Source organism: Papilio machaon, chromosome 7, assembly GCF_912999745.1.
Source record: "Papilio machaon chromosome 7, ilPapMach1.1, whole genome shotgun sequence".
NCBI lineage: Eukaryota > Metazoa > Arthropoda > Insecta > Lepidoptera > Papilionidae > Papilio > Papilio machaon.
Window position 1 is genome coordinate 5,525,029 of NC_059992.1, and position 18,776 is coordinate 5,543,804.

General features: G+C 34.5%; 1 protein-coding gene across 1 annotated transcript; it reads right to left on the reverse strand.

Moving 5' to 3' along the window:
* Nucleotides 1-534: 534 nt before the first annotated feature.
* On the reverse strand, nt 535-13,267 carry LOC106714821 (galectin-4). The gene is made up of 7 exons (XM_045678535.1): nt 13,029-13,267; nt 3,585-3,694; nt 3,008-3,151; nt 2,601-2,820; nt 2,247-2,368; nt 1,372-1,576; nt 535-803 (listed from the first exon to the last, which is right to left on the reverse strand). The coding sequence occupies exons 1-7, from the start codon at nt 13,146-13,148 to the stop codon at nt 618-620; spliced, it is 1,107 nt and encodes a 368-aa protein (XP_045534491.1). The 5' UTR covers nt 13,149-13,267; the 3' UTR covers nt 535-617.
* Nucleotides 13,268-18,776: the final 5,509 nt, after the last annotated feature.

Consider the following 18,776-nt stretch of genomic DNA (forward strand, 5'->3'; position numbering starts at 1 on the left):
TACTATTATATATTGCAATATAATTATTACATTTAAAATGCATTGTCATAATTTCTTACATAACTAAGTGCATAAAGCTGAACAGCTTTGATAGAATAACAATTTATTAAATTACTATATTTTTAAACCTTTAAGTAAGAGTTAACAATTTATGTTGTATATTATAAAAAGCGTTTATACGTATATTTATTTATATAATTTTTTGTATAATTTGTATATTTTTTTTAAACAGGCTATAATGTGTAAGTACATATTGAAATTGAACCTAATATTATTTTGTATCAGCTGAATGTGATAATTTGAAAATATTCTTACAATGGCACAGTTCAAATTAATCATTTTTGAATTATAATCCATAAAATATCATATAAAAAAGTACATAGTATCATTATTTTCAAATAAGTTTAAAATCTTTCATATATAAAAATTTAAAACTTAAATCAAGTAAATACAAACAAAACTATAAAACATATCATCTTATATACATAATATTGTACTTTAAAGGTATGATTAAAAAAATAATTAAAGCCAAATACACCAGGGATTCAATTATCACTAGATTCGATGACATAAGTGCAGTAAACATAACATTTTCTACAACACCTTTAATAGGGTCATTATTTCTTATCTTGTATAGGGGAGGATGTGGACGGAGATACGTAGATATCTTCAGGATAGATGTCGCCACGTATGCGCATAGCTTTAACGCCATCTGGCGACGCGCGGTATTCCATTTCACCAATCAGCACATTGTCAGTGTACACAGACCATTCGCCAGGACCTCGCACTATCCTTATTGTAGTCTGTAATTAAAAAGTACTTTAAAATAATTCTTGGATTCTAGATATTTTGTATGTCACAACTAACCGAGATAGCAGCGCTTTTCTCACCGGGTGTTTTTTTTATAGGAGAAAGGGGCAAACGAGAAACGGACCGCCTAAAGTTATTTGATCCGACGCCCATAAACATCCGCAACGCGAGAGGAATCGCAGATGGGTTGCCGGCCTTTAAGGAAGGTTTACGCTCTTTTTTTGAAGGTCCCTAAGTCGTAACTGTTTGGAAATACCGCCGAGGACAGAGTATTCCACAACGCGGCTGTGCGAGATGGTATCGATGAAATTTGGCACTTTGTTGATTCGTGCTATGACGGCACTCAGCGGCAGGTATGGTTCCAAACAATTCTTCGGACCACTCCCCGTGGTAAAGGCGGTAGAAGATACAAAGGGAACTGACATCCCTTCGCAAAGCCAGTGAGTAGAGCCGATCGGTAAGACCCAGGTCATTGACGATTCAAGTGGCATGTCGTTGCGTCGTCAGGTTAGATAAATCTAAAATGGTGAATATCCTATGCGCTATATTTGATATACATACATATGTGGCGGGCACGAGACGCGCACTGCGCTGCCTGCGCTCGGGGCCCCAGGCGCCGAGGTGCGCGTTGAGCACGACCAGCTGCCGGGTCAGTTGCGCGTCGGCGTGCGCGCGCACGTTCACGTGCAATAGAACATTCGCGCGCGGCCACTCGCGGTGCACGTCCATCAAGTCTATCGCGAACGAATGTAACATCGGTCGTAATCTGGTATAAAATAATCATCATTATTTATTAACACACAAACCAGTAACTAGGTTAAAGTAACAATCATCTAATATATAAAATTCTCGTGTCACGGAGTTCGAACTTGAACTCCTCCGAAACGGCTTGACCGATTCTCATGAAATTTTGTGAGCATATTCAGTAGGTCTGAGAATCGGCCAACATCTATTTTTCATAACCCCCCCCCCCCATTTTTTAACTGCGCGCGGACGGAGTCGCGGACGACAGCTAGTACGATATAAAGATAAGTTACGCAGATTTGTAGTAACAGTTACTTTTTCATTATCCTTTATAAGATATTATAAAAACACCTAATTAATCCATCAATAATAAGAGTAGGTTACACATTACATCATTAACCTTTATATTTAGACTAGCTGTCGCCCGCGACTCCGACTGCGCGGAATTAAAAAAAACTTAACAAGTAGCCTATATTCTTCCAGACAATGTTCTACATCAATGCCGAATTTCATCAAGATTCGTTGAGCCGTTTCGGAGATACCTTCAAACAAACATCCATCCATCCACCCATCTAAACTTTCGCATTTATAATATTAGTAAGATTGAATAGACCTTTTATGTAACAGTAAGTTATTTTTATCTAAATGTCGAAACGACTTCGGAGCTTCTTTCATTTATAAAAAATAATTACCTGCCATAAATAACTAATTGGTATCCTTCAGGAATACCATTTGGCAACTTAGCAATGATGTTAGGTCGCCAAATCGGTTCGTCTTGTTGCCGTGGATGCGCGGCGCTCTCTCTCATTGGAATCTATGAAGGTTAAAAAAAATAGATTGATAAATAACAGAGATAAGATACATAAATAAAGTTTGGAAATCGATTAGAACACAGAGACAACGACAACCTGTGTGATTGTTGTCCATGTGACAGGGTATTTTTGGAGGAGTAAGACCAAGAAAAGATATATGGATGAGTAATTCAAAGGTAAAAAGGGCCTGTAGACTGTTAAAAAGCGATGGAAACGTTTCAAAATGTAACTTACGTCAAAAACAGGCGGACCTGTGGTCGGGTATATGTCAGTCTTGTGTATCTTAAGATCGGTGTCTCTGATGCCGATGACCTGCACCCAGCCGGCGCCAAGAGGCGAGGGGCTGCGGTGCGCGAAGCTGCAGTAGTGTTCGCCATCCACCGCCCACAGCGTCTCCTTCTCATCCACCAACACCTCGATCGTGAAGGGACGGTTCACTTTGAAAGGAAATAATCTGGAACATCATTTAAACATTTAGACCAACTGCCATATACACTGCCGCGGTCAGAATAGTAAATTGTTTGCAAAGGGTTTAGCGATTAGATTTCAAATGTGTGCTACATGGTTTGTAAGGTATACCAGTCCGTCCTTCAATCATATTGTTACAAATTAAGTAAAGTTAATACATGAACCTTTGTTACCTAAATGCGGTGGTCTCCTCTGGTCCCCACTTGTCATGTCTACGTGTGTTTCGCACCACGTAATTCTGCGGTAGTCGCACATTGAAGTGTACCGCGATGTCCCCGCGCGACTCGGGATCTCCGCACCCAATGTTTATTGCAAACCTTCAATAGTAACATTCAAAAGTCTTACAATCGCTTAAACTATTAACGCCACAAGATTCGGCGACACCGTATATGCTACAGGACTGCGCATTAATTATGGGCAATTTAACTATGTTCTACATCTGTGTCAAATTTCATCAAGATCTGTTGGGCCGTTCTGGAGATACCTGCTAACAAATATCCATACATTCCTCCATCTAAACTTCCGCATTTATGAGTACGATATATCATTCTATATAATTAATATTTACCTATGCCGTTTGCTTATTTGCCACTATTACTTATTTCCCGATGTTTGATGAAGATGACGAGCATAATGTTTTTCGTATTTGTAGGTATGTTTGTATCTGTATGTATAAATAAAAGCTAGCCTAGCTTCAGCTACATACTATTCAGCCAGGAAAAGACGTAACATCAAGTTAAAAGTAGTTACCATGGTATATCTTCAGTGGGCGTGCCTGTACATGTAATATGCGAGCCGATAGACAACGGCTCTGTCAAGGTTTGAGTGAACTTTACATCGCGAGCTTCATCCAGATGAGTCTGCAACATACACAATAAATAAATAAATTAAATTTTCTTCTAAACAATAACATAATAAATTTAAAGATTAACTTCTATTAAATCAGAGATACCCTTACACATTTCTCGTTGAGCACTTCCAAATTTTCCGTCATTATTTTTGAGTAAAACAGATGTAACAATGAATTTAATATATGTACCGATGTAACAATATGTTTTTGTGCATGTGTTTCTGCAGTGGAAACTTACTTTTACATTAATTTGCTTTAAGTTGAATGACAAGAACAATGCGTTAGCATAACTAGCAAGGCATTACCAATTACTAGTTAATTAGTCTACTTAATATGTTAAAGTTATGGAGAAAAAATTCAGTTGCAAGCGTAATGTTTTAGTTACTAATTCAAGTAGTGGTCAATTAATTATGACAATTTAATTTCTTTTGTTTTTAAATATTTGGGATAAACCCTAAACTCCATCTATTACTAACTATGAGCTGATCTAACACATAATACATTTAAACACATTTAGATATGATTACAGCGGATATACCGCTCTGCAAATAATCAAGGCAATGGCTATGTGCCAAGACTATATTACGACTGTTGTACACCCTATATTAAAATTCTGATAACTTCAAATCATAAATCAGTTATTTGTGAATTATAAAATAAACATGTAATTGTCCTTGACATATGTAAAATTCTTTTTGTACAGATTATAAATTTGTTTATGTAAAAATTATAGTCACTGTAAAAAATTAAGCACACAATCGTGGGTACCGACATTGTACGCAAGTTACCTTCGTTGCGCGATGAATCATTGCTATGAAGTCAGCGGTGTACAGATTGTCTTTAATTGGAGCCATAGCTTGTTTGATAAGGAGGCTAGAGGTTACACCGTGAATACCAATAGGTGATTCAATGCACCACGAAGGATATCCACTTGTACGTGTTATTAGGATCCCGTTAACACGTCCAGTGCCATCGACTAAGTGCAAGTATAATTCAACATGTAAAAAATGTAGTGTTATTGAATGTGTTAAGTTACATATATTATACCATTTTGATTAAATTGTATGTCAAAAATGGTTCTTTAGTAAGCCTAAGAGAGAGTTAAGCTTAAATATAACTGTTTTATACTCAAATTCATATCGTAAGTGAAGTAACCATTGACCTTTATGATCTAAGTACTATTTTATATGAATAGATTCTCTGGTTTGCCTTATGTCATCTAATCTGTAGAAGAGATTAGAAAGACTGAAAGATCGAACGCGTGCCAAGAACCTAGTTAAGGGTGTATTGTGTGATTAAGTATCGTTGAGTTCGTAACTAAAAGACTACCAAGTTTTACTCAAACAATAAAAGACATCTCAACCGTTGTTCAGATTAACAAATATGTATCCATTTAATATTATAGACTTGTATAGTTTACTTATCATGGGTTTCTGGGACCAAAATACCTGTATAAAACATATTATCTCTGTTTTGTCAAAGATAATGATAGCGAAAAGGATATGTTTTATAAAGAGATTTTGGTCTCAGAAACCAACGGTTAATCAATCAAATATGTATGTACAAAATTTTAAGCCATTAATAGTGGCATTCCAAGCATACTTTAATATGATTGTAAGTCAAGTTTGTGACGGATTTGATAATTGATTAATTCTTTCGGTTATTCATAATAGTATTAACAGACTTGAATGTAGATTAATAAGATGGAAAATATTGTTATTAATTAAATTTCAACTTCCAATACGTCAATTCAAACTGCTACATAGAATTATTATCTACTTTCAGAAATAGATAACATAACAATTGAAAACCTACTTTTATATAAGTTTTAATGGACATCCGTTTAACAAGGTATACTCTGACGCATAGTTAATAAAATAATAATAAATAAAAATGTATTTATTTCAAGTAAATCTTTACATTTAAGTTGCCGGGGCTTCCCAAAAAGTAGTCAAGAGACACTTGTGTAGGGAATGCCTCGCTCTTCCAGTGTACATAACAGTTTCGATTTACATGTTAACATAAAGAGAAAATAATTTTTAATTTTAACATTTCTTTGTGAGATTTATGCGTGTGTTTGAGTGTGTCTGTGTGTGTGTGTGTTTGTGTGTGTGTGTGTTTGTGTGTGTGTGTGTGTGTGTGTATGTGTGCGTGTGTTTGTGGTGGGTCCAATGAGAGCCAAAACTAAATTGTTCTAGTAAGAATTTGCTCAACCTCGTCGTAGGTAAGGGCAGAGAGCCAATCCTTTAGTGCGCGCCTGCACTCAAATAGCTGCATAGGGTATATAGATAGTACTCGATGTATTTTGTTATAGACATAAGGGGCACGTGATATATATTGCCGAGTGGCAAAGACAGTGCGGGCAGGATATTGGGGGGCAACAGCATGACACCGTCTTTTTTTGAGTTTATTACTATCAAGGGGTAAAGTCTTGTGGTATCCTAAAATCAAATGTAAAATGTATAGTTTTCTTACAGAGAGCAAATTTGAAATTTCGTATAAGGTTTTGGTGGGGTATTTAAAAGGTTTATTGTACATTACTTTGATCAAGGATCTTTGTGCCCGTTCTAAATCTAGAAAGTTAGTTTTTCCTGCACCGCCCCATATTGAAATGCAGTATGTTATTACTGATTGAGCGAGAGCTATATATATATTATTTAACACCTTAGTATTCACAGCGCGTCTTAATAATTTGAAGATCCACATGAGCTTCCTTACCCTGCCTATAGTGCGTTCCAGGTGTTGATACCAGCACAATCTACAATCCACAATCACTCCGAGGTACTTAATACTGCTAACTTTCTGGATGGATGGGCAAATACAAGTGTTTAAAGAAGTGCTACAGGAGTGAATTTTAATGTCAAAATCAGGTGGGGGTTGCGATGTTATGTAAGGAGCAAAACATACATAGTTAGTTTTTTGGGTGTTTAGGGTAAGAAGATTATCTTTAAGCCATCTACTAACAATAGCCAGTCCCTTCTCAGCTTCCAACTTAACCTTATTCCATGTGTTAGCAGTAAAAATGATGGCTGTATCATCAGCGTAGGACACAATTCTTCCCCCAAGGCTACCTAAGTTGCAGAGACTGTTAATATATATTAAAAATAGTGTTGGTCCGAGGACACTACCCTGCGGGACTCCAGTAGTTACGTTTTCCTCTACACTAGTGAAATTGTTAATTTTTACCGCTTGCATTCTGTTATTAAGGTAACTTCTAAGAAGCGAGAGAGCAGTTCCACGGAATCCGATACTTTCAAGCCTGCGTACGAGAATAGGGATAGAGACAGTATCAAAGGCTTTCTTGAGGTCAAGAAAGACCACAAGACACTTCATACCTTTATCAACTTCCCTTGTTATGACAGATGTTAGATCAGAAATAGCGTGCTAAGAGTGCGTAGAATAGTTAAGGGAAAAAACAACAATTTTATGACTAATACTCCCTATACAAACCTATGGTCGAAAGTTTGCGTGAGTTGAGGCAATCAATAGTTTTATCCGACAATCGTAAACATCAAATTTTAAGGTCATGAGGCACATAATGGCAAGGGAAATAAAACGAAGTTGGTATATAGTGCAATGACATCATTTCACGCCATTCGTTTACCTTCAGGCTGAAATACACCAGGGACTGAGGTGTCACGCGCGGTGCTCGGAGTTTACGTCAAATAAACAAAAGAGTTATGATAAATACATGATACAAATATATACGATACTAGCTGTCGCCCGCGACTCCGTCCGCGCGCAGTTAAAAAATGGGGGGGGGGGGTTATGAAAAATAGATATTGGCCGATTCTCAGACCTATTGAATATGCTCACAAAATTTCACGAGAATCGGTCAAGCCGTTTCGGAGGAGTACGGCAATGAAAACTGTGACACGAGAATTTTATATATTAGATTAAATCCCGATATCTGAAAGATTCGTTAAACTGTTATTCAACAAAAAAAAAATAACTTTTTAAATTTTGTGGTCTGTTATTTCATTTTTCATTTTATGACCTGGTAACATAGACTTTTACGTCATATCTTATTTGGAAAATGGCTGTTAAGTTAGTTTGGTCTGTTAGGTTTCAAACATCCTTAGAGAAATAATTGTCGAAGAGCAGCGTAAATATATTTCTTGTCATAGTTTTTGTGAGGGCAAAAAAATCATATTGTTTTAAAACAAAGAACCAAGATTAAGCTTGACAAAACAAATTACCATGATAACATTTAGACAATATTATTATTAACAACCTTGAAGGTTAATTGTACTTTACTAAAAAAACATTAATGAAAAAATATTACAAACTTTTGGTTTCAATCATTATTGTGAACTACAGTTAAAACATAACATAAGGATATTGTAATATATATATATAGGTATTAAGTATAATAAAATATGTAAACGATCATATAGCCTGAGTTAATTGGTCACCTATTTTTATACCTCATTTTAGGTTCGATCTCCGCTATCGATGTTTTTCAAACACATTCAGAGAAGCAGAGTAAAAAGTCCCATCCAATGTTATCTTAAGATTAAAATTTCAACGATTTATAAGTTCATCAAACTTTTGATAGAAAACAATTTGATAAATGTATTTTCATTTTCAATTGTTTTTGTTGGAGTTTCTTTTTATAATTTTCAAGGAAATAAAATAAGATAACTTATAACTTACTAGCTTTTACCCGCGACTCCGTCCGCGCGGAATTAAAAAAAATAGAAAACGGGGTAAAAATTATCCTATGTCCTTTTCCTGGTTCTAATCTACCTGCCCACCAATTTTCAGTCAAATCGATTCAGCCGTTCTTGAGTTATAAATGGTGTAACTAACACAACTTTCTTTTATATATATAGATAGATATGATGTCCTTAACTGATTAAAATTTTTGAAACGAAACATGACTAAAATGACTCAAAGTGTAAATACTAAGTACATTTTTCCTTAACATCATCCTCAATATGTATAATTAATAATGTTTAGTAGTTGTAGTAATAGTTAGTACGACAGCTATGTTAGTCACTTATCAAACCATTTCTATAACAAATCATCACCACATTTATGTAACTACCTACAAAACAACATTGAAAACTTGTAAAACATTTAACATATTTACTTTGTATCCCAAGTAATTAATTATTCTTTACAATAAATAGTACGTACATTACCGCAGTCCCACAAAGTGTTAGATATGTGTAACAAGTATAGTGCATTTACACAATTCGGTATGCATTACCAAGGTAATAGGTGATGAATCTCCATTAACACTACCACTTCGCGATCGGGAGCGGCAAAATATACGCCGGCAAAACGCACCGCAACCGCAACGACCGCCGCACACCATCTTTACAAACAACCCACAAATAATTTCACACTATAATGTCACGTAACAAACGATGCTACACTAAAATAAATCGCTATTTACCGATTACTGGGTCAGTGCACGTCTGCTACCCACGAGAGACCGTCTTGTTATGATGCCACCGCCAATTCTTAGTACATAGTACACACGGTCGCAACTGCGATGGATATATCGCAACTCTCTTTCTCAAGAATTGTTATCGTCTGTTTAAATTGCAGTGCTAGCTACTGTTAGAAAATCGTTATGAGGGTAAATTGTGAATAAGAAAAAAGAAAAGGTTAAGATTAACAATCTCCTTGTGAGAACTTTTAATAATCCGTCTGCATTATTTCTTTAGCACTTTTTTTGTACCGACTTAAAAATAAAAATCTAACTGTAGGTAATCTATAGTTGATTGGGATTCAGTTTCGAATCATCAAAGTTAAATTCATCAAGCAATCGGAGCTTACCTATAATATGATGAAAGTTATTTACAATAACTTTATTTACAATAGTAGCATAATGAAAACCTGATCATTCTAACCTTAGAACGCAACCTTTATCGTAGATTTAATACTTAAACAGAGTTAAGTTATCTTTGGTAGATATTATCGGTTTTAGAGCTATTTGGAAATAAAATAATCTCTAATCCAGTCTGTCTAGTTATGATTTTTACTCTGTGTTAAATATTTTTGTATATTAGGTCCTTACATATGAAATTGGCGTTTTTCGTACTGGCCACTTTAATCACGAATTTCTCCTCTTTGGTAAGGAATTCCAAATTCAAATTTGTACAGCTATAGACTCATGTATTTGTGGTTCGATGACCGTCATTCATTTGTTTTTTTTCTTCTGTTTTTTTCTGTTTGCGTCACTCATTTTACAAAATGGAAAACTTAAAATATCGCATTATTTACGAGTACGAGTTCCGCCGTGGCACTAGTGCTGCGGAAACGACTCGAAGGGTGAATGATGTGTATGGCGGTCGTGTTGAAAAAGAAAACACAGTTCGTTTTTGGTTACAACGTTTTCGTTCTGGAAATTTCGATCTGCAGAACAAGCCCCGTGGACGGCCTGAGACTCAAGTTGATAATGAAGAGTTGAAGGCTATTGTGGAAGCGGATCCATCGCAAACCACGTCCGAGTTAGCTGCAGGCTGCGATGTTAGTGATAAAACTGTTTTAATTCACTTGAAGCAAATTGGGAAGATTAAAAAGCTTGAAAGGTGGGTACCTCACGAATTGACTGAAACAAACCGGCAAACGCGCGTCGACTGTTGCGATACATTACTAAACCGGCACAATAATGAAGGTATTTTAAACCGAATCATTACCTGTGATGAAAAATGGGTTCTTTACGATAATCGGAAGCGCTCAGCGCAATGGTTGGTTCCTGGCCAGCCAGCCAAATCCTGCCCCAAGCGAAAATTAACCCCAAAAAAGTTACTTGTAAGCGTTTGGTGGCCTAGTGCCGGTATTGTTCATTACAATTTTCTAAAATCTGGCCAGACTATTACGGCTGATGTCTATTGTCAGCAATTGCAAACCATGATGGAAAAGCTAGCGGCTAAAAAACCTAGGCTGGTCAATCGCTCCACGCCACTGCTGCTTCACGACAACGCTAGACCACACACTGCGCAACAGACGGCTACTAAATTAGAAGAGCTTCAATTGGAAAGTCTAACACATCCTCCGTACTCCCCGGACCTTGCTCCAACAGATTACCATTTTTTTCGAAATTTGGATAACTTCTTGCAAGGGAAAAAATTCAACTCCGATGGGGCAGTCCAAATCGCCTTCAAAGATTTTATTGATTCCCGTCCGACTGGTTTTTTTAGTAAAGGGATCAATGAACTACCTATGAGATGGCAAAAGTGCATAGAAAATAATGGTTCATACTTTGATTAATTAAATATATTATATTAAAAAATATTCGACTTTTTGTTCCTCCCATACAAAACGCCAATTTCATATGTAAGGACCTAATATTTGTAGCGAAATCAATTGGTTAACGAGTAAAACTTACAACTTTCTGAACAACGCTAAAGAAAGACATTGACTGCTCCACTAGTGCACTGGTTTTTTTGCATTTTATGGCTGAATGGCGGTGTTTATTAAAAATAGAGGAACTATCGATGCGGAATTGAGAACTTGACGTTGTTAGACAAGGCCAAGGGCGCTTGCCTGAAGCAATAATCTCAACTTACGAATCGAAGAATAAGCGAATATATGTGGCTTAGCACGTATATTCGTTAGAACGTTTTCATAACATTATCGACAAAATGTGTGTTGCGTTGGTGCCGGGAGTAAAAGTAAACCTACAAATCTCATACAAATTTTGTCGATGACTTTACGAATTCTCGCAACTGTTACGCAAATATTTGTGATACACCCTCAGGTTACTCGAATCTGTAACATGTATAGCGAGTTTTAGAAAAAAAACAATCACTCACAAGTGGTGTCAGATGACAGTTGGTTCGGTTTTCCATTTGTTGCGATCTTAGTCCACATAAATATCTTAACAATTTCAAGTGTATATCCTCCAGATATTCACAACGTGATAAAACAAGAAGATAAATGGTACTCAAAAAATTCGCAACTTCAAAAACCATAATATAAACTCAAAAACTGCCATTGTCTCATGTTTATGCTCAAATTATCTTTAAATTAATATAACTTCTGCCATTCCTTGGTCACAAAAAGCTCTAGATTGGATAACATTTTAAATTACAATTAAAAACTTAAAACCGGAAACTACGTGACCTTGGGGGGCCAAAGCAGAAAAGCAACTGACCTTCTGACAACACGATGCTTATTGGTGTGCGTCTAATAAGTGGCCACATTCTATTTTAAATGAAACATATTTAGTAAATTCGGTTACATATAACTCGTTTCAAATATCTTAGCAGCCCGAGGTCACCGGCTTGCTGCGCATACCCGCATGCGGGAACATTCCGTTACGCCCCTCTACACTCGCGGAAAATTAATAGCTGGCAAGATATCTGAAAGTTATAATACCTGGAAGTTTGTACTTTCAATTTTTTACATGAATACGTTTTGTCAACCTTTTCTCCCTCTATCTCCCTTTATGAATTTTGATTACAAGCTGTTTTATATCAATGATTAGAAAAGAAACTGTTTAACCTTTTGTGCATTATTATAAGCTAATGTACAAATTTTTTCACATATAAACTAGTTCATACTGACACTGGATTAAGTATACACTACTGTAGCTCTTTAATTAATTAATGGTGTTTATGATATGGTAAAACACTGCTACACATGTTCAGTTTTAACTGTATATGGTCAATCTGTAGTTTAAACTAAAAACTATACACTTCAGCTGACAATCTAATTAAATTTTCTTTAGATTAAACTGCGCTTGAATGGTAGATGTGGCTAATGGGATCACTTTCAAACCAAAAGACACTTGAGGACTAATTAGAATTTTTTTTTTTTCAATGTAAACATTTTGAATTTATTTTTATTGAAACATAATCATTATGAAATATATGTAAAGAAAAAAACAGGTACATCATATAACTAGACATGTTACTTCTTAATGCGATTTTTATGGAATTAACAAATATAACTTAATTCAATCTCATCAAATAAAAAATAACATTCCAAATTTAAAGTAATTCAACCATAATACAAAAACCAAACAAGTCATAGTTAACATCAAAAGAGTATGTATAATCAGAGATTACCAATCAACAACTGCAAAGCTAAAACTATGGAATTAAAACTAACCACTGAGTTTTCACTGTAATAACACCTGTGTAATAACAATGTTATAAAATTAGATTAACTTATGCATAATAAAATATCACTCTTAAAAAAATGCTTTTAATCAAATTAAGCTGTGAAGCAATTTTCATTATCATGAAAATATATAATTGCCAGGAATGGATATGGTTTTTATAAGTGTTTAACAAAATAAAAAGATCTTTACACCATGCAAAAATTGAATAAATATTGATAATTAAATTATGTATTTTATTTTAATTAGCAATGGCACTAACCTCGTAGTCCAAGGCATCCTCAGCGAAATCAAATTCTATTGCTTCTCTCGGCAAAAGTCCTTCTTCCACGCTATAATCCATTTTTATACAATTTACACATTTAAAAAAAACACCAGGCATATTTAAGCAACCAAAGTCAAACTCAAAAATATGTTATGGTATCTAGTTAAAATTATCATGGCACGTTTTACATTAAACTCACGAAACTCAACTGTTAATTTGTGTATTTACAAAATATTTTTATTATCTTATGACAAGTGTAATTTGTTTTGACTTTTAGTGACACATCGACATCAATGACATTGGCAGGTATCGTATTAGTAGAATTTGGTAGGAACGTTGATCAACGGTTATCAATGTGGATCAGCAAATGAATTCTAAACGCGCTGGCCAACATTGTGGAGAATAATGTTATCCTAATGGCCATCTTCTAGATTGACTGATCTTGCTTATTCCCTGCAACTCTAGAATGATACACTATTGTTGGCCATTCAAATGGTTATGGAGAGTTATGTCCGTCGCGGATGCACTTTGGCCATGAGTTTAATTTGTTACACAAGTTATTAATAATAATACAAGCTCTCATACTGATCGCACGCACTACATTTAGGATTCACGTGTTGTATTTAGAACATAGTAACAATGACGAAAGAAATTTTTCTAATTATTTTGAATATCTATTTATTTCTTACACACATTAACGTGTGCCTTTTAGTCCAGTCATTTTAGCTTAAATTAGGTAAGAATCTCGGAATTCGAGATACCCAGCTGTAAGTCTGTAAATACTTGTATATTGACACCCTAAAAGTTGTCTCAAAACCTACATATGGTAGGGTGTAAGCAACTATTAAATTTCAAGGTCAAAGGTTACAGAAATCGGTTTTTCGCGCTTTTTTGGAAATATCTCATTTCCTATGGGTTTTTTGCTATTTGTATCTCTTATTAATATTGTAGAATACAAAATTCTCTACAAATTTTGTTTAAAATTTTTTTTTATACGGTGAACCGTTTTCGAGGTAGAGGACGGAGAGCGCGCGGTCACAGCATCACTTCAGCCTCCGGTAGAAAACGCGCCATATAGTTGATGAACTATCAATAAATCAATTATTATAAATATTTGTCAAATTAATTAATTACTGACAAATTTGGATGAACTAGCTGCAGCATTTGAGGAAAAAAATTGTTCGGCCCAGAAATTATTAGAGAGTGAAACTCAAACCTTATTGGCAGTCTATAATGCTCCGAAATCTGTGAAAAGTCTCGATCATCTTCGTTACATGCATTACGTCAAGTCTACAAAACTTAATAAACCTGTGCAGCTTTCAAATATTCCACCAACAAGTGCAGCTGCTCATCAACATTACAACCGTGTATATTACCAAGTTCAAACTTGGTTAGGACATGATTTGGAACCCCAGGTATGGGGTTGGGCAATGCGAAACGATTTTCTGGAGCCTATCATGACAATTTTACTACCTGCTCCTGAAGATTTGCTAAATACAATTTTCTGCAACTCCAAGAGTGGCTGTGGTTCGCGATGCGGATGCAGGAAAGCGGGCTTGCAATGCTCTTTAACTTGTGGCCAATGTAATGGGCAAGCTTGTCTCAACATTCAGAGCGACATTAACGAAGATGGAACCTTAGACCCAGAAATCATGGAAGAACTTGAGACAAATGTCGTTGAAGACGATAATGAAGACCAGTTTGAAATTTACCAGCAGCCAGAAGACGACGATGAAGAGGAAGAAGATGATTAAAATTATAAATTGTAGTTTTTGTACCCATTATTCCATTTTTTTACTTTCAATAAAAATTAATGTATTCAATGATATTTTTTAATAAAAAGATTAATTCATAATTTATTTGTTTTTTTTTTTCATCATTTAAGAAGTTATTAATATTATTTAGGTTAAAATTCAAATATAATTCCTATATTTTCATTAACAATTCTGCAATTACATGGGCAGGTAAGTTTTGTTAAATAAATTAATACTGAATAAAAAGTGGATAAGTTAGGAAAAAAATGATAAAGTAGAATATAATAGTTAATAAAAAATTGACAAATATTTATAATAATTGATTTTTTGATAGTTCATCAACTATATGGCGCGTTTTCGACCGGAGGCTGAAGTGATGCTGTGACCGCGCGCTCTCCGCCCTCTATCTCGAAAACGGTTCACCGTATAAAAAAAATTTTTAAACAAAATTTGTAGAGAATTTAGTATTCTACAATATTGATAAGAGATACAAATAGCAAAAAACCCATAGGAAATGAGATATTTCCAAAAAACGCGCGAAAAACCGATTTTTGTGACCTTTGACCTTGAAATTTAATAGTTGCTTACACCCTACCATATGTAGGTTTTGAGACAACTTTTAGGGTGTCAATATACAAGTATTTACAGACTTACAGCTGGGTATCTCGAATTCCGAGGTGAACTTACTAAAATGACTGGACTATTTAACCATAGACAAACTATAATTTAAAAGCTAAAACTATTAGTAAATTTCAAAGCATTTCTAGCGATACTCTTTTTAAACATAACTATACAAAATTAGCTACCCTTACTCTAAAAGACAAATGTCGCGAAGGCCGCCATGTAAAGAACTGGACGTCCCTCTATTTACTTCATCAGCTTTGAATTGAAACGAAGAATATTAGTGACAAAACTCTGAAGTTATTGCGGCAAGTAGGTCACTATCACTTTTTCAATATCTATCCTCAATCTCCATTCAAACTATCCTTTAATGGTTTATAGGGGGATTTTAATAAAAACACAATTATTTGGTATATATTTTATTTATTGGAATGTTACTTAATTTGCTACATAGAGAAATGATGCGCAGATCGAGTATAATTAAACTAAAATCTGCAAAACGTTGGGAATGGGGGATGTCGTCCAAAATCATCGTAATTATGGCGGTTAACAAAAACGCTTTGGCTCTCTGATATAAAACTGTACATACGAGAAGGATAGTTAAATACAAATACTTATAATTATCAAATGGTGGGAAGTGCTTTTTAATTGATACTAAGAAATTCAGGCATTAAGTTAGCGTATTTTTTATAATATAAGGTAGCGAACGAACAAGCGGCCACATAAATTCGCCAAAATAGCGAAGTGACCGCATATACAGAATATCAGTCGCAACAACATATGTATATAATTTAATAACATATAAATATAGCAATAATATTATAATACGATTATACAGGATGATCCAATGATATAGATAAATACATCAAAAATTGATTACAGCACCTATTTTATACCAAAAAATTTAAGTATCACTTTTATTATGAAAAAGCATTTTTCGTATATTATAACAGCAAACATACTTCGTCAATTATACAGTAAAAATGTTTACACACCAAAATTGTACACCAAACAATATTTTGTAGTTTTTAATAATACATCGGTTAAAGACTTTAAAATCAATTGACATCTGAGCTCAGAAATATAATGTAACAAAAACAGTTAATAAAGCTTATATGTATATATCGTTTTTATTGTTGTTATGTTATTGTATATAATTTATTAGGTCGTAGAACTGTCAGCGATAATAAGATAATGGCAGACCTTTAAATAATTTCCTCAGTATTAATAAAATAGATCATATACAGAGAATATTACATTCAAAGTTTTTCGCTAACAACTGAAAAAGTTTTGTCAAAAGCCGCGTACCCACTTAGCGCACAGGCTCACGCGGCAGCCTCGGTGTCCGGATCGCGAGCGATGGCTCCTGCGGCAGCCTCAGTAGTTTTGTTCCGCGTGGCCGTGGCCGCCTCGCGAGGCAGGCTGAGCCATCATAAGTCCGCGAGTATTCGTAATGGACAGTCGTGTATTTTCAGCTGCAGCTATTTTCCTAGCTGCTTATTGTTTAAAGAAACGAAAACAGTCACGTATCAAAAAAAAAAAAACCTACTGGACTCCTCCTGACTGCCCATGATATCAAAATTACAGAAGACAAACACGGCAAGAGACAAAACTTGAAGTAGCTTCGCGCGCGAGCCAAAACATAACCGTCCCCACCTAACGCACAGCGCTTACTGAGGCACCTTTGAGCGCGTCAAGTTTACCGACAACAGATGGCTCGGGCCGAGCCGTGCTCGGTCGAGCAAACGCGCGCCCGTGGCACGTCCACACCAGCCGAGGCATTGGCTAACGAGGCTGCCGCGTGAGCCTGTGCGCTAGGTGGGTACGCGGCTAAAGAAGGATATCTGAGTCGGTAAGAGACGCTGTTAAGAGGCATAAAAAATGAAAAATTACGAGTGACATGACAGGACTTGTGACACTTTTTGATGTTGACACAGGGGCGCTAGTGAGCTCTCATAAACCCTCATAGTTTTATAACTGTCTGTACTAAGACAACATAAACATGACATTATAAATGAAATAAAATGTGATTTTAAACTTTAAAAAAGTATGAAAAACTTGGATCTTATTAATAAAGCAAAATATAACATTTGAGATGACAAAGTTAAACTTGATTTTCAATCTATATTTAATACGATGAAAAATGCTGCCATAAAAAATAACAACCATCAAACGCAAGTCTTAGATACAGTCACAAACATATTTTAAGTATAAGAAAAAAAAAAAACTAAAAAAATACTTAAACTAATAAAGCTTTCATTTCATCTTGATATTCTAATCTTATAAAATAATGGTCTGTACAAACCTACATTACGAAGTCAGCGGTAATAATTTCAGATTATTTTTAAATATTCCAACTTTGAATCTATTTCTTATTTTCAAACAACCTAGAAAATTTCAAATTTAATGCAATTTATAAAAAAAGTAAATAGTATCATGATACTCAGAATATTTAGAATACTGGATATAGGATATTAATACTCAGGATATTCAGGAATATCTTTTGTCTTTGAATAACTTTCAACTTGGGTTAAAAATTTAATATTTTGTTTTAAAATACAAGATTGTAATAAAATGTGACTCTCAGTTGGAATTAACATTTTTTTGTATTAATTTATTAAATTGAAATGATTTGACAAGTTTGTCTTAATGATTGTCTAAAAAAAGCAGCTTTGTGTTAAACAAAACATTCATACTGTACTAATATTTGGCAGGTTCAAGTCTGTTTACAAATAACAAATTACATTCTAAACACCTTATATTATTAAATTAAGCTATTTAAATTCATACCGCACACAACTCGAGTCTCGAGACGAATGAAAATGCTGTTTCAAATACATTTTTTTATATTGTATACAAATTGTTTGTGAATTCTAAATCACATGTAAAAACCGTAGAATTTAATTTAATTTTTCAAAAAAAAAATTTTTTTTTCGATGTAAATTGTTCACTTCTTGTAGTAAGTGTCATTAACAATGTTTAGATTTGAAACAGCTTATAGTTAATAAATTTAATAATAAATTGACTTATGTTCCGTTTACAACATCGCTTTGCGTAACATCTACACAACATCAATTGGTGTTCTTAAATTCCACTTAATATTAAATTATTGATTAATTATTTTTGGATAATTACACGAATAATAAATTAGTCAAGTGATTATAAAATACGACTTACATAAAATCTAACGGTAGTCATTTTATATACCTGTTTCAAATAACGGTTTAAATTAAAAAAAAGGCTTTACATTATAATTCCTATGTAATCCACTATTTCTATTTCATATTTTAAATCAAAATTCTAATAAAAGACAAACATTTCCAATGAAAATATTAAAAAAAAAACTGTATTTTATCTGTTTAAAAAATTT

What these genes read in the sequence shown, in the direction of transcription:
- LOC106714821 (XM_045678535.1), bottom strand. Translation starts at nt 13,148, where the DNA reads ATGCCTGGTGTTTTTTTTAAATGTGTAAATTGTATAAAAATGGATTAT. An exon ending in GAGGAGACCACCGCATTTAG is followed by an intron (nt 2,821 to 3,007) that starts GTAACAAAGGTT and finishes ATGATGTTCCAG; the next exon opens with ATTATTTCCTTTCAAAGTGA. An exon ending in CAATTAGTTATTTATGGCAG is followed by an intron (nt 1,577 to 2,246) that starts GTAATTATTTTT and finishes ATTTTATACCAG; the next exon opens with ATTACGACCGATGTTACATT.